The sequence below is a fragment of the Natrix helvetica genome (genome assembly GCF_964273705.1).
Source record: "Natrix helvetica genome assembly, chromosome: 5".
In the NCBI taxonomy this organism is placed as follows: Eukaryota; Metazoa; Chordata; class Lepidosauria; order Squamata; family Natricidae; genus Natrix; species Natrix helvetica.
In genome coordinates, this window is record NC_138551.1 from 67318024 (window position 1) to 67335531 (window position 17508).

At 37.5% G+C, this 17508-nt stretch overlaps 1 protein-coding gene across 1 annotated transcript in view; it reads right to left on the reverse strand.

Annotated features, from left to right (window-relative positions):
* ADAM12 (ADAM metallopeptidase domain 12) overlaps positions 1-17508 on the reverse strand; it is a 294296-nt gene that overhangs the window by 19978 nt on the left and 256810 nt on the right. Inside the window, exons 15-18 of the mRNA XM_081954809.1 lie at positions 14470-14578; positions 13803-14001; positions 2857-2934; positions 1783-1891 (exon numbers count right to left, since the gene is read on the reverse strand). Coding sequence (XP_081810935.1) covers positions 1783-1891; positions 2857-2934; positions 13803-14001; positions 14470-14578 — 495 coding nt within the window. The remainder of the gene's footprint in view (positions 1-1782; positions 1892-2856; positions 2935-13802; positions 14002-14469; positions 14579-17508) is intronic.

Below are 17508 nucleotides of genomic sequence, written 5' to 3' on the forward strand. Positions count from 1 at the left end.
TTAAAGAACCCAAAGAATGGTGTGGAAAATGTCAACTCTAAGGATATCAAGGTTGAAGTCAATACTATTCGTGATGTATTAAATCAAGACAGTTTAAGATTAGGACTGTTGTCTAGGATAGCAAAGTATGCTATATGCAGATGAAGTTTAGGTGATCCATATGTGGAACTTAATGTTACATCTGCCTTTTTCACAATGGGCATAAGAAACAGTTAGATAAAGTTTAAGGTTGGACTGCAAAGGATATTATGAGGCTTGCCACTTGTACAACTTCACAGCTGGCTATGCTTCCTAATCTCCCTGAACATCTCTGCAAAATATGTTTAGCTATTTTACCCTAATGGAAGGAGGTTTGCCATTTCCTTTAGCAAAAAGTTAACTTTATTATTCTGCAAGAACAACTCGATATTAGCAAATTTCAGAGCCTTCTAGGAATGAAGCATTGATATTTACAATTAATGTAAATGGGAGAAAATTACTTTTGCCTGTTGGAAATTCCCAAACTTTGTATGGGGTAGCACTAACAAAAACAACCATGAAGTTTGCTCTGCAGAATTCAAATAGAGTGAAATTATTTGTTTGAGGTGCAAATCTGATAGTGCTGATTCTGCAGCACCCGTGACCTCCTCACAAAGCAGCAGTAGTGTGTAAATGCAGAGTTACGGTTTTCCTCTGCATTCTCTCTTTACCTTTCATTCTCTCTATTTTTGTCCAACACTGCTAATTGGAGATTCTTTTTCTGCAGGTACACAAGAATAGAATAGAATAGAATAGAATAGAACAGAATAGAACAGAACAGAATAGTTGGAAGGAACCTTGAAGGTCTTCTAGTCCAACCTGCTCAAGTAGGAGACCCAATACAAATGGCTGTCCAATCTTTTTTTTTGAAATCTCCAGCGATGGAGCTCCCACAACTTCTAAAAGCAAGCTGTTCCACTGATTGATAGTTTTATCAGGGAATTTCTCCTTATTTCTAGGCTGGATCTCTCCTTGATTAGTTTTCATCCTTTGCTTCTTGTCCTGCCTTCAGGTGCTTTGGAGAATCAGTTGACGTCTTTGCGGCAGCTAGATCCTAGACTTTTGCCTATATATTTCCTATAAATGAATTCACTTTCTGTTATGAATATTAAACCATTCTCAGGAATGCTTGGAAGCACACCCAGAATGTTTCAATCTCCAACATTATTTATTATGTGAGTACTCAACTCTAGCATTGCTTTGGCTCTATGAAACAGTGATCATAATCCTGATCTTTCAGGACAATGGGGCTTAAAAAGCCCAGCATTCAATCAGATGAAGGAATGGGTAGAGATGGAATAGAATATAAAAAAACACAGTCCTTCCAAGAGTTCATCTGTGATCTTAAGTTTCCTCTCACTGTATTACATTGCTTGAACCGGTCTGTCACTTATATTATGCTGCTGTTATCTGAAAGACCCAATGTTATTACATAAAAGAGCCAACAGGACAAAGGTGAAAGACACAAAGATGTCCCAGCACATAACAATGAATAAGGAAGGTTTTATTTGGGAAGGTCTCTGGAGGAGAATGAACAGTCGTTTGTTACCATAAATGGATCGAGGCATAATCAGTGAATTACAGCTGTAACTACTTTTGCATTTAAAGTTAAAAAAGGCACCACTCTACACATAATTCAATTCATTTATATCTACAATGGCAGCTAGAAGTGGATACTGAGATATAAAAGCTGGATCCCTAGTTAATCTGATGTCCAAAACCAATTCCTCCATTTATCTCCTTTTCTTTTATCTGTTTACTCACCAGATTGTCGTACTGGCCCACTGTCAACACTGCCGCCAAACCCTGCCTTATCACAAAAGGGAGGACCCCAATGAGCCTCACAGTGGCAATTTTTTTTATTGTTGCAGACCTCAAAAGCAAACACATGTACAAATATGAGCAGGGAAAGCTCTACCAAAGATTTATGCCTACCATAAAAATAAAAAAGTACATAAGATACAGCAATCGTGCTTTGTGATGTTACAAAGACGACACCCTTTTATAGACTGTTCCAAATGTAATTCCAATTGGAACAAAAATAATAGACTCCAGAATTGTGGTTTGTGCGTAGATAGTTAAGTATCTTACTGAAATACTTGTGAATGCTGCTGTATGCTAGAACAAAATACCATGCAAAATATTCAAGTATATGTGGCTAAAGGACTGCCCAAAGAGGCGCCTCCACATTGAAGTTTAGAAGGTTGATCATCCAAGACAGAAAGCAATCATATCTGCTCCTGTTTGTCATATATAATTTCTGTCTTGCTTGATTATCTGAAACACTGTTTACAGTAATGGTGGGTTATGCTGCTTTTAATATATTTATATTTTAATTGCATGTTTGATTTTCCCTCTGAATATTTCCTTGGAGACCTGAAGGATGGGCTGACTCGCTAAACGTTTTAACTTCATTTTTTTGATAAAACATGTAAAAAATATTTCAGTTCTGTTACATCTCCTTGGCTGAACATGCCTATCAGCCTCTGTTCCAAACAGCTGGATACATTTGAAAGAATCCTTCGCCCCAGTCGATTATGCCTGAAACATTAACAAGAGCATAAGTGAACTCATTCTAGTTTTTAAACTGCTGAATGCTAATTTTTGCAAAGATAAGGTCACTGTGACCAGCAATATTGCTTTGTCAAATAAAAGCCACATTTACTTTCTTGGACATTGAAAGGGCATTGAAAATTGATCTTTCTGGAAGCAGAGGCTGAAAAAACCTGACAGATATATTACCAAAAAAATCACCGTTTTAAGCGCTGTAACCAATGAATGATTTATTGCTCAGCTGGAGATTGACTGACTATAAAAAATTGAATCTGTAATACTTACCCCACGTCCGTGACATTTTGTTGCACATTCATGAACACCAAATACACTGGTGTTTTGGCAGCGGCGATTAAGACAGATCTGTAAAGACACGAGAGCAGGCAAAAGATAATTTATGGTATAAAGACCAAACAATTGGATTTTTTCTTTCTCTATTGTATTTCTAATTCAAGACAAAATAGCCAATCCCCTCTGGTTATGATTTTAAACTAAATTGATTTAGTAGATTTAGTAAATTTATCAACCAATATTGCACCATGAAATAATATATCAAGATGCGGAGGCCTAAAGGGTTCTGAATGAAATAACTTGGAATATGGAACAAATCTGCAGGCGTAGAATATGTAGGAAGTATGATGACTTCCTTATTCACCGAACATTGTGCATACATCAATCAATCATCTTTTCTTTCAGAAATCTATTTCTTTCCTGACTGCTATATGTCATGTCTTTAGGACCTGTATTTCTGTGCCACATTGAGTATGGTGTATTTTGAAGTTAATACAAGGATGTAAAACATAAAGGATATAAATCTGATGTTACATCAGATCAAGGGCCCAGCATTTTGGGTCTCCAAATGGCCATGTAGGTCTTCCTTGTACACAAGGAATTCTTAACTGAAGTTTAGTGGAAACTAGATATGCATATTTGGGGATGGGATGAGTGGGGCACCAAACTGTTTTTTTTAAAGTGTGGAACCTACCAGAGAGAATTTATTTATCTAGATTTACATTGTGTCTATTTGCAAATTCAGCAAATATTAGAATGATACTGTTAATTTTCACCACTCCCTTCTCTGAAGATAATGGGAATTAAACATCAGTGCTAATTTGAAATCATACATCAACTTGTATGTTGTATGTTCAAGTTGGTCTTTGACTCCTGCATAGTTTTTGACAACTGCATAGATTAGTGTCTGCAATTTTCTTGGCAAGATTTTTTAAAAGTAATTTGCAATTGTCCCCTTTCTAGGCTGAGAGAAGGTCAACCAACTAGCTTTGTGCCTAAGGTGGGACAAGAACCTTCAGTCTTCTAGCCTGGTGCTTTAACCACAAACTGACTCAATGAACATCACTGTTTGTGGAAACCTAAGGTAGCATTCCTCTACATGATGGAGGAGTTGGCGTACCCTTACTCCTCCAATAAAACAGACAAGGTAATACTACTATTACAACCAACAATGGATGGAAACTTATCAAGAAGAGAAGCAACTTGGAATTAAGGAGAAACTTCCTAACAGTGAGAACAATTAACAATTGCCTTCCAAAGTTGTAGAGGCTTCATCACTGCAGGTTTTAAAGAAGAGACTGGACAGCCACTTGTCTGAAATGGTATAGGGTAGGGGTTGGCAACCCATGGCTCTGGAGCCTCATGTGGCTCTTTCATTCCTCTGCTGCAACTCCCTGTCACCGGTCGGCTCCACAATTGATAGGGCTTTTGGTTAGGACAGGTAGAGGAAAAAGGACGCCGTGTTAGGAGGAGACTCTATGGTGGGGGACCTGGACTTCTGATTGGCAGAGGAAAAGGATGTCGCGCTTGGAAGGGACTCTCTATGATGGATAACCAGACTTCTGGTTGGCAGAAGAAAAAGGATGCCATACTAGGAGGAGACTCTATGGTGGGGAAACTGGACTTCCAGTTGGCTCGACAATTGAACGGCGGACTTCCGGTTGGCACCTTTGTGGCTCTTTGAATGTTTAAGGTTGCCGACCCCTGGTATAGGATGTCCTGCTTGAGCAGAGAGTTGGACTAGAAGGCCTCCAAGGTCCCTTCCAGTTCTATTCTGATTGATTGATTGACTATGGCACTATCCAAACTTGCATGGTCCCTGTTTGTCCAATCTGGGGGAGGGGGGGAGTGTAGATGGGGTTGTGTAAGAGAGAGAAAAAGAGAACAGAAATAAGATAGAGGGCAAAGGTTCAGCTCATGAATTACCATCTGCATGATAGAAGTGGAAAGTCTGCTCTTTGAGTCTGCTATGTGAAGAGAAGCTAATTGTTTGAATTAAACTTTAGAAGTCAGCAGCTTCTTAGTGATCCAAACACTATCCTATCCTAATACACACAATATGAAATATCATGTCAAAGACTTCTGTGCATCCAAGATATTTGTCAAAGCTTTTCTCTTCAATAATGGCATCTATATTAAGAGGCACTTTTAAAAAAGGGTAATGTCAAAAGCAATTTGTGATAAGGTCAGCAGTGGAGTGGAAAGCAACAGCTTGAACGAAACTCCCAAATATTCAAAAATTTAAAATTCAGAATGGGTAATGGCAGCATTTTCTATTTTTTCAAGATATTTCTTTCTGAAGAAGAGCCCGTAATAGTTAAAATATTTCAAATGCTGCCAGAGGTTAATTTCTGTCCAACTATATATTAAGTCTACCCCACATCCCCATCCCAACATTAAACTGCTTTCCTTTGTAGATTAGATCCATATGAGCTCAAACTTTCAACAGAATTGTCATTTTATTGCAGGGTTAAATTAGCATTTGCCTGAAGAAAATACATGTATCTTTTATTTATAGGGAGATGAATAACAGGGAGTGGCATGTAATCGAACGTTCATTGTTCGTGCAATCATCATAGAGAGTTAACTTCACTATTTCACTGGAGCTGAAATGCAGGGACAGAGAAAGATTGACATTTCCATAAAAGCAGACTCACAATGCAAACTAAAATGACCCACTTACAGAGTGCCTGATATATCGTCAGAGTAGAGGAAAGATTATACGGTGCAGGAATGGGTATTAGATGCTAGGTCAACAATCAGATCTGTCCCATAATATCTGCTCTCCTTTAATTTGGGGACTTATTTCAGCAGGGCTAAAAGTCAGGCACAATTTTTATGAGCAGGCAGGGGCAAAATGAAGCAGAGCAGCATACTGATGCTTAATCAGGGTAGATTTTCCCTCTAGGGAAAGGGGAAATTAGGAAAGAAATGAAAGGGAACTGGCTTCACAACAAATAAAATATACCACTGAAGCTTCACAACAAACAAACAAACCATTCAGTATCCCGTGGCACACCAAATTGTTTGTGTTTATTTACTTATTGCATTTATAACTCAGCAGAAAAAAGCTCTCAGGGGTTCTATACTGGATCCTCTCCTAATTTTAATATCACAAAACAGCCCTATAAACACGGCTCAGCTAGAGGAGAGTGACAGGCCAGTGGCTGGATGACATGAAGCAATTCTTTGTCTAGTCCTTATTGACTATACTCCATTGATGTGGCTCCTATTAAAATAAGATTATTAAAAGTAGGTGATTGTATGGTTTAATTCAATGTATTTAAATAACTCTGGAGTTCATTGTTGGGGAAGGAGAGCAAGCCATTCTCCCCTTCAGCATCCCTGCAGGCCACAATATATGGGCGCTATTTTCAGAAGCGGCCACAAAACACAAACTAATATAAAGAAGAAGAAAAGAAAAAAGCTCAAAGAAAAAGCAAAAAGTTTACATTGCGTTATGATCTGAAAGATAATTTTTTTAATGATGTATTATTTGGTATATGACGCCAGAGAAATTATCTAGAATGTATAAAAGCATTTCAAATGTACATTGAAAATGTGAACATCATGAAGGGCTATTTTGCATGCTGAGTAGATGAATAAAAAACCCCAAATATTTTGGATTTAAATACATACTTGGATACAGAGGATTTTAAAGATTAATATTCAACTGAAGCATGAAATTTTCTTTTAAGAGTTAATGGATAAATAGTTAGATAAAAGCCATAAAGATTATTTCAATATATGATTACAGCAGCAGAATTATTATATGTGCATAGATAGAAAGATTCAACATTACCCACTATGTAGGAATGGCTGGTGAAGTTGACATATTTGAAACAGTTAAATTGACTTTGATTAGAAAAAAGGCATTATCTATTTTTATTGACGATTGGAAGCCTCTTATGGATTCTTTGCATAAAAATAAAAGGAGGACTTTGATTTATGGTTTTGATGCTGAGATGGGATACATTAATAGAAAGCGGTGTAAGATGTAACTTTAGGAGACAGAGGCTAGAATATATTTGTAGTTACATATTTTTGTAAAGAAAATTGAAGACACTTTTTATATCTTTTTCTTTCTTCTCTATTTTTCTTCAACTGTTTTGATATTGAATACTTTGCTTAAGTACTCGGGTGCATCTGCAACAAATTGTAATTCTATCCAAAGTACAAAATATGAGCAGACACATCATGATGCAAATGCTGTTCCTGATGTAGTTGTGTGAGATGTTGCGTGTGCCCTTTTCCTTTCCCTGCTCTCCTTCTAGGATGCTGATGAAGGTATTTTATGGCTCAATTAAATTGGAACATCTACCAAAAAGAAGATCAGATGTCATGACTTTTTCTAGATAAATATAGGTATGCTGGCTACTAGCAAACAATTTATTGTTTTCTAAATATTCACAAACTGACTACTTAATAATCTGTTCCAAAGTTTCAAGCTGACTGGTTTGATTCGCTACCTGGCATTTTTAGTTACTTGCCTGTATGGAAGAAGATTCTGTCTTCATATATAATGCATATATGAATATCCTCTTCCTTAATCCTTTTAAATGGCTTATGCCCCTCAGTTTTGCCTTCTGCTCATCAGTTCCATCTATCAGGTTCAGTAATATCTTCCATCTACTTTTTCTTGCTTGTTCCTCATACATTGGGTAGATGGATAAAGGCCATAAAATCCTTAGTTCATCAAACCTGACTTGTCCCTTCCTTTAATTATATCCTCTTTATTGAATGCTTCCACATCCTGCTACCCCTCCCCATCTCAGTCCCTGCGGAAGGTGTATTGTTGAGTTCTCATCTCCTTCCTGATAATATTTACTCAGTAATGCTCTGAATCAAGCTCATCTCTTGCCAGAAGTCATTTAAAAAATGAGGGACTTCTGGCTTGATTCAGAGCATTGTTGAGTAAATGCTATCAGGGAGGAGAGGGGAACTCAACAATACTATTTCAACTGTCAGAGAATCCAAACTATTTCTTTTGGCATCATCCGTGTAGCCAATTTTCATTTCTTTATTTTTTTAAATATGCAAGCCACACTCTTTAGTAGAAGAAATGAAGAAATTGATGCTTGGCCCATATCTTTTTTATTCAATGTTTCATAACCACACTTGGTATGTGGATGTATTTCCATGGTATCAATAAAAAGGAATAATTATCAGTGAGTCTTCTGAATGTTCCCATTACATCCAGGCATCAAGGGGACTGTTCTTAACATACAGTATTATCAGGCATACAGATCATTGCTTCAGTCTCCTTGAGTAGAGAATCTCACTACCACACATGAAATCTTCATCTTCAGGGCAGAGGCCAACATTCTTTCCTTTGTACACCATGCAAAATCTTCTTCCTTGAGTCTTTGGTGCTTTTAGCAGTAGCAATAGCACTTAGACTTATATACCACTTCACAGTGCTTTACAACCCTTTTTAAGCAGTTTACAGAGTCAGCATACTGCCCCAACAATCTGGGACCTCATTTTAGCCATGTTGGAAGGGTGGAAGGCTGAGTCAACCTTGAGGATTGAACCTCTGGCAGTCAGCAGAATTAGTCTGCAATACGGCATTCTAATCACTGTGCCACCAAGGCTCTATGGGTGGTTTAGTGGTATTCCTTAACGTCCTGCTAACATTTCTGTGTCTATTGCAATAATTCCTTATCTTTCCTGATAAACTGGAAAGAGGACTATTTTGTTTCCAGCTTCTTCATCTTCTGTTCTATGAAAATAATCTGCCTGAACTTGTAGCATGTACATTTTTTCTAGTCTTCAGGGAGGAAAACAAACATAGTACATCCCCTACAGATCACAAAAGCAGTTTTCTCCATTTCTATCATGCTCAGATATATAAAAACAAAGAACTTGGTTGCAAATATTTAGATACTGCCACAAGCTTATGTATAACACATGAAGCATATAGACCTCAAAAGTAAGCATAAGCTCAGAGGCTTAGATAAGCCAGAAACTAATCTTGATCTGTACTCTGCCAGTAGCAGAGGACATTGCTTTAACCCCACCTCTCTCAAATTCTCAGAGGCACCGTTCTCATAGCTTTTCATTATTTTCCTTCCTTGCTTGACTACTCTGGAAAAGCTATGCATAGTTATACTGAGCAAGAAGTTTTATATATTCTTCTTGATGTGAAAAGCTTTTTCTTTGCTTTGCAGGAACTGCTTTATGCTTTGGCAACTTTCCCAAGTGTGAATATGCTAAAGCACATAGTTAATGAAGATGAAAATGTCATCCAAAAGCTACTAAATAGTTCCAACTGTTAGGTCAAGGTGTTCTACGTTCTCCTTTCAGAAAAGACCACAGCTTTGACACAGTGTTAAGATCCTGGAGTCCGTTTTCATAAAGAATCCCACCCTCCCAATCAAGGAAGTAAAACCAACAGCTCATAATTAAAATCTGAAAACAAAAGGCGGAAGGACTCAAGCCTATTTGGAAGATCTGTCTAAAAAAAATCAAATCAGAGGACATTGTGTGGGCTGTGTGTTTCTCGTTATTTGTTTTATGCTTTAAAGACATTTCTAGATTACCTAAGTACTAAAGCCCTCCCCCATGAAGCTTATACAATACAATCTAATAAATAATAAAGGAGCAAAAATTAATAAAATCAATAAATCAAGCAATAACCATTTATAGCTAGACAGTACTAAAATATTGCACAACTAAATATGAAAATCAAGAACAATCCAACTGAACACAATCACAAAAAGGCTAAGAAAAACAGATTAATTGTCGGGACTTAATGACAGAGCTTGATGGATCCCAGCTGGATGATCATTTTTATGGGCATCTGCAGGAAAGTTTCCAGGAGATAGCAAAGCTACGCTGTACAATGCAACTGTTTTTTGCACCCAAAATATGTATCTTATAATATACCAGTCAATTTTTTCTTATATTTATGCATTGTTCCTAGTATTACATTGCATAGAAGAAACATGCTACTGGTTTCAAAGTTGACCTGTATATACTCCTTTTTAAATGAATTTGATCTTTCATGGAAAAGATTTTATATTCTAAAACAAGAACATAGGAAGGCGAATTAAATCACACCATTAGTTCATTATCTGTCTATGCCAATGGAGACTGCACCAGCTCCACACTACATGGAGAATTTCTGCCCAGCCTAGAACAAAATTAATGTATTTGAAATAGTTATAACCTGCTTGATACACTCTGCATATCACTCTTGGGGTGTTGTAAAGTCAAATTCAAAGAGGAACTCCACCCGGTCCTATTTGTTACTGTTCTTCCAGCCAGCATTATTCCAAATCAGTAATAGGATAAAACTTTTATGCTCAATATTTGCGGGCGTGGGGGTGACTGGGAAAATACTATTTGATGTTTTGGGGCTTGTTTTTAATTTTAGAAGTGTTGAGCTAAGGGATTCTTCCTTGTCACTTACAGTCAACCTCTGCTGGTAACTCACGAAGATTTGTGTTGCATCCCGTTTCCTCTTGTCTATCAGGCTCCATTTTGCTTCCATTTCTTACATTTTCCATGTGGTATTGTATTTTAACAGGAAGCAGGCATAATGTGGTAGAAATTGTTCCTGATGAATTTTTGCTGTTCTTTTCTATGTTTATATGCCATGTTAAAGTATGAAGTAAACAGCAGATGGTTTCTCAAGCTAGGTACTGTTATTTTGGGATGACCAAGTCTATTGGAGGCTTAGCACTTTTATGTGTTATTGTAATAATTTCTTCAGCTCATCTAGCCTTTTTGTAATACCCACTTGCTCAGTATCTGGCAAGATATTGTAAGAGTTAATCAAGTTTGTCTCTAAGGGTTCTTTAGAACGTTGACCTCTGTGGACGGTACTGATTGTTTGCTCAGGCTGCCTCTTCTCAAGGACAGTGATGATAGAAAGTCCTTGAAGTTACCTATTGTTATGTTGCTACAATTAAATTTTAAAGTAAAAGCACTCTTATTGCCAAGATGAGTTATTAATGAGCTAACTCCCTCTGTGTGAAACATATGCACTGGGAAGATTTCAAACTTGCTCAAAATTGGTTTCCTTTTGAACAACATGCTGGCCGAGGTAGGGTGCTTAAAGGTTAGAAGGATTTGTTTAGACTTTCCTGGATTGAAGCCATTCAATCTTCTGCAAATCAATAATCTGCCTTTCACAGGGTAGAAGCTACCTGGAGGAGATATTGGTTGTACTTCGAGACCTCCATTTTCCTCTGTTTCCTCTGCTATTTTGAATTTGTAGAGTGATCTGATTTGGCTGTAAGTAATAGTTATGGTGAAATTGCCTCTTGTCTAATACTTCCTGAGAGAGTGATACTTGCCTTCTGTGCTCCTCTGGATGTAGCTTTATATCTCTTAATTTATGCACTCTCTTTTTAGGTTCCAAAATAGGATCTACCTTTCCACCACTTACGTTTTAAGTCACAGTTGTTTCTGGTTGAGCTTGATTTGACAGACCTAGCAGTAGTATATGTACGACTATGTTTAAATTTAATGAAAGACGCTTTTACAGTGTTCACTTTGTTGTTAATTGTAGTTAGAAGCTCAAAATTGACAATACTGTATATGCTGTCAATAATAATTGTCAGGCTATAAAGTCAGTAACATTTTTAAAATCCTTATCACCTTGCTGTAAAAGCTTTGTAGTTGGTGGACAAATGGCTCTGATCATGAGGGGGAAACTTCTTCAGGCATTGAAGCAGAAAGATATAAAAGTCAGGAGCTCTCAATCTCCACTTGTAGATCCATCCCAGAAGGTCATATCTATTACAGGGACCAGCGGCAAGAGCAGAGGGGCCTGGTTACTTAGGACAAGTAGAGGTTTGATTTTTTAAGATAACTGTCAACTTGGAGCAGTTTTATAGGTTTGAGTGAAGTTTGAGAAACAGAATGAATGTTGCCTCTTCTTTTTTTCCCCCCATGGCAAAAAAGGTAAAAACACAGATTTCCAGAAAAATAGTAAATATACAGTTCTCCATCAGAACAAGAATAAATAAAAAATAAAAATAAAGTAGAATCGAATAGAATGAAAAAAGCAAAAGTTACATTTAAATTTTAAAAATCAGCTCTTAAAAAAGCCTTCTTTATGGTCTCCTCCACATATATACATAATATAAGCATTTTAACAGAGTGGTGCTTAATGGATAAAAGTTATAGTCAGGCAGTAGTAACTGATGCTCGAATTAAGAATAAAAAGCTGTATTTTCACCTGATCCACAAAAATAATATTGACTTTAACCATTCAAGCCATGTGCAAGAATATTAGAAGAGTCTAAACCTATCCTAACATGTTAATCTGAGAGAGGACAATGGCTAATACGATACCCAAAGCTTGAACTACTCTTGAGAAGTATCTATGGAGATTCTCGGTCATCCAGGTCATGGTTGTCCCAAAAATGCAGGCAACTGGACTTTCTGGTTTTTCTTTGAAGACATTTTGCTGCTCATCCAAGAAGCTTCTTCAGCTCTGACTGGATGGTGGGGAATGAAAGGATTTATATTCTTTGCAGACAGCTGGTCATTTGCATTCTTTTAGAGAGTCATTGAGGCCACCTGGAGATTTATCTGTGTCATAAGGTTCACCTGAGTATTGCAAATGGGTATGGAACCTTCTTGGAACAGTTGAAAGGACTGTGTTGTAGACCGGAGATAGATGATGTCATATTCTTCCCCCTCAGTTGAGAAAGGACTGTTCAATTTTGACATAGATTGTCTCTTTGACCCCTCTTTCAAACCAGCGATCCTCTCTGTCGAAAATGGGGACTTTGCTGTCTTCTTCAGTCAGAGCTGAAGAAGCTTCTTGGATGAGAAGCAAAACGTCTTCAAAGAAAATACCAGAAAGTCCAGTTGCCTCTTGAAAAAGCACCTTTGGGATGCTCTTGACAAGACAGATTTGGTATTTATATTTAACTTGTTTAGGATAACAAGCCTAGGGATTTTCAGTACCATACATTCAACTCATGTTCAAAAAATGTCAGGCAGAGGGAAGGGCATCAACAAAAAAAAACCTCACTCCTGTTTGATTTTCGGATAATTGATACCAGTGTTGCTGACTATTTAAAGGCATATAAGACACGGAAGATGAGATTCTTAAAGATCAGCAATAGCCCCCTTTTTTTGTGACAGGCAAAATATATTAAATGAAAACTCCCAGCACAAAAAAAACAACAATTAATTTGTTGCTGGGTTTTTAATGTTGTGATCCTGCAACGAAAGGAACAAATATGGAGTTTGAACTGCTTGTCTCACTGATTGTCTGCCCTGGTATATAAATCCTAAGGGATGAATTTGGGAGACTTTTTTTTTAGTCTTCATCCGAACATGTTTTATGAAATAAATCAGTCGGGAAGGAAAATGCATGGTGACCGATAACTTTATGTGTTCAACATTTACTATTTCACACAAATTATTCATGTACATGCCAATGTGTCCATGCTTGAATTAAACTCTGTCATCAACCTCAGCTGATTCTGCTGGACCCAGGAAATATTGGAAACCACATTACCACTACTTTCATATTAACTCAAACAACAAGAAACTTCACATCAATCTTTATATAACACTTTGCCTATTGCTTCCTTGCAAGAGTAACGTGGAAAGACCAAATACTTGCTCATTCTCCCCCTTTCCCCCCTAATATATAATTTATCAGAAACTGGTGTAACATAAAAAATAAGTATTTTTTCATACTACATATGCTTGTTTCAAAAATTTTCTGTACCAATTTACTGCTACTCCTTCTGGCTAAACAGTAAACTGATTCCACGCACCATCAATAAACCCTTAAGTATACTTAACATTAGAAGAGCTATTTGCATAATCCTTTATGTTAGGTTTGCCAGGCTATTAGTTCAAAGCACAGAAAGTAAGACTGAAAAAAAAGGACTAGATGTAATACATATACATATGAAAGACCTTAGATATCAAAGGAACGGAGGGAAAGGATTTCCAAGCCTTACTTTTTCATCTTCACATTTTGTTCCAGCCAAGACAAGACCCGGATCAGGCATATCATCCCCCAAGTAAACATGTGTTCCTCGGCACAGAATTTTGCCTCCTCCTTGTAAAGGGATGTTTGTTTCTATTGAGACAGCATTGGTGCCTATTACAGGTCGACTGGCTCCCCCTTGACACTGAATTTTCCCACACTTTGAATCTCTGAAAAGAGAAGAATAATGTAGATCATTGAAATATCATCAGCATCTCTATTGGCACTGCTTTACTTTTTTTTTTTAAGGACACAGTGGCTCAGTGGCTAAGATCCTGAGTTTGTTAATCAGAAAGGTCAGCAGTTCAACGATTTGAATCCTTGGAGCTGTGTAATGGAGTGAGCTCCTGTTACTTGTCCCAGCTTCTGCCAATCTAGCATTTCGAAAGCATGTAAAAATGCAAGTAGAAAAATAGGGACCACTTTGGTGGGAAAGTAACAGCATTCCATGCGCCTTTGTCATTTAGTCATGCCGGCCACATGAGCACGGAGACGTCTTTGGACAGCGCTGGTCCTTCAGCTTTGAAACGGAGATGAGCACTGCCCCCTAGAGTCGGGAAGGACTAGCACATACATGCAAGGGGAACCTTTACCTTTACCTTAATTATTTTTGTTTCAGACAGATGCACAGCTTGTACCTGGGTTCACATTTGGCAAAAGTGCTTTTGGAATCCTTGCCACAGTTTCCATATGGATCTCCTGCAGAATTGACTCTCTGAAAGCATATCTCAGGAGCAGGTTTAGCGCCTAAAAGAGAGGCAAAAATATGGAATCCGTATGAAGTATGTAAGAAAGTAGAATCTTGGTAGGGAAGAGTGAAGAGAGAAAGTAGAAGGAAATTCTTGGATTATGCCTTTAAAACTCTCCCCACACTTCCTTCCAAAAGGCAAACAGGCAGCTCTATCCACCTCTCTGAAATCACAGGATTATTAGCAATGTTCATCGCAGTTCCTTGGAAGTAAAATAAAATTAAAGAATACATTGTCATTGGAATAGCTATTCACCCAGATAAATCTTATTATTTAATATAACTACTTACATTTTGGAACTATAATTATATTCATATTCTTAAGGGTGCGTGTGTCTCTCTCTGTGTCTACCCAAGTGACTGCAGCATGAAATATTTTGTTCCAGCTTTTAGAATAAACTGTGATGGAATTTGATTTCATACTCAACCATCAACCCATGGTTTGGTTAAACATGGTTTATTAAATAGATTACAATTTGCTGGGATCATACAACAAATTATACCCAAACCATTAAACCATGTTATTCCTTAATATGATACCATCTGAGCTGCATTAAGCAATCACAACAAGATTAGTTACATAACCTTATGCCTGGTTCTGACATAAATTCTGTGAACTGTATTTTCACTTTTTCTAGTAAGAGGGAAAACTCAGTGTGGCAAAAGCACAAAATTAGCAAAATTCTGTTTGTTATAATATAACTAAAATACTGGGTGAGTATACTGATTATTTTGGGTTACCAGCAGCCATCTAGTATGCTGAGACAATCTGATCATCTTGCATTTAATTCTGTGCCTTCATAATTCCTATTCAACCTGTTTATTTCTAACTAAATAGAAATCTATTTGTTTCCTCTATTTTTTTCTAAGCTAAGGAAAAGTAAACAGAAGGACAGCAAACCCCCAATTTTTAGCCCTTCAAGGTAGACCAGATTAGGAAAACAAAGTCATACAGAACAATATCACTTTTATTTTAAGTTATATTATATTATATTAGAACCTTCCAAGTCTGAACGTGCTTCCCCCCTCCCTCCTTTTATTTTTGTGAGAAGTAGGGAGGGTCTTATCTGAGAGATTTTTCTCGTGTTACAGTAGGGCTCCAAACTCAGGTTTCATTTATCTGACTGTGGTTTTGGTAGTAGATGTTCCTCTTGTCACTCAAGATTATCTCCATTAAGTCAATATATTGCTAGTTGAAAAATGGATAAGGTATAGAAGTAACTTCTTGAAGGAAAATATCTGATCTCTCAGTCATAAAACATGAACAGCATTCTCTTTCCTTTCTTATTCAATTCGTATACCAAAACGATCATGAAGAAGCTAGAGTTTGAAGAATCAAGAATTGGAATAAAGATTGGAGGAAGAAGCATTAACAAGTTTCAATATATTGATGATATAACTCTTCTCTCAGAAATGGAAGAAGACCTGGAATATCTGATTAAAAAAAAATCAAAGAAGAAACTGAGAATTTTGGTCTCTCTCAAACTCATGAGCACTGCAAGGAATGAAAAAAAACCAAAATAGAAATTGTTCTGACCCACCTCTCCATGCCTGTGAACAAGCCAAAACACAGGCTTGGCTGTTTGCCACTGTTTTAATTGCAAGATAACAAACCTTTTGGCCGAAGGCCCAGATAACTCAGAACACAAGAAACAAACCAGATATTCAGACACGGCTCTAAGACATCGACTTTTTTCACTGCTAATTTCGAAAGGTTGTTTCCTGCAAATGTCCCTTCCCAACGCTTCACCTATAAGCTCTCTTGGGAGGGGCCAATCTGCTAATTATCGTCTGTGAGCCTGCCTACGAAGCTGCTGCTTTCGTTTCTCAGCCCGTCTTACTCTAGCAACAGGGACTGACTGCCTTTGATCTTCCCCACTGCTCCATGCCTCAGGCGCCTCCTGGTGGCCAACCAGCCCCTCTGGTCCCTGCTCTGAATCTGCAACCTGCACAGGATCTTCCACATCATCCAGGGCAGACTCAAATAATCCCTCACTATCTGAGTCCAGCATCAGCTGAACCGGATCCTGCTGGGCTACAACAGAAATTGACGTTGAAAAGATAGAATGTGTGGAAAAGTTCATTTTCTTAGGGTCACAGATCACTCAAAACAGTGAATGCAGCCCAGAAAGAAAACATTGGATTACACTGGGTTGCACAGCAATGATGAACATGAGCTGATGCACAATGTTGGAAAAGGGATACCATGCCGGCAGACTGCTTGATAATACAAAAGATTCTTGATTGCGCAAAGATGGATAAACTGACATTGGAGCTAAGGGACAAGGAAGACTCAGAATATTATACAGTTTGGGAAAACTGGTATCAATGGATAAACAATAGGAACATGAAATGTACAGTTTAGAAACATAGAAGTATAGATATAGGAATAATTAGGAATGTATAAAAATGTATTTGAATAATAAATGGTTATGCTAGTACTGTCAAAAAGGATTGTAATTTATACAAAAATATTTTTAAGGTATTTGTATTTTAATGTTTTAAATTTTCAGTAAAGGCTTTTTTAAAAAAGGACATGAGCTGAATATGGAAAATCAAGGACATCAGCCTGGCAACCAATGTAGGTGAGTTCACTCTATTGTGTCCCCTGCAGCGACCTATGGTTGTGAAAGTTGGACCTTAAAAAAACAAGACAGGAAGACAATCAACTTGTTTGAGCTATGGTGCCGGAGAAGGCTGCTGCATATTTTTGGACAGCAAAGGTGACCAACAAGCAAGTATTAGAACACATAAAACACCAGATATATCACTGGAAAGAAAAATAACAAAACTGCACCACATTTAATGTGGGGGAATTCATTGGAAAAAATAATTATGCTTGGAAGAATGAGAAGTAAAAGGAAACCAAACAACCCAATGGCTGGATGCCATAAGACAGGGGTGTCCAAACTTGGGAACTTTAAGACTT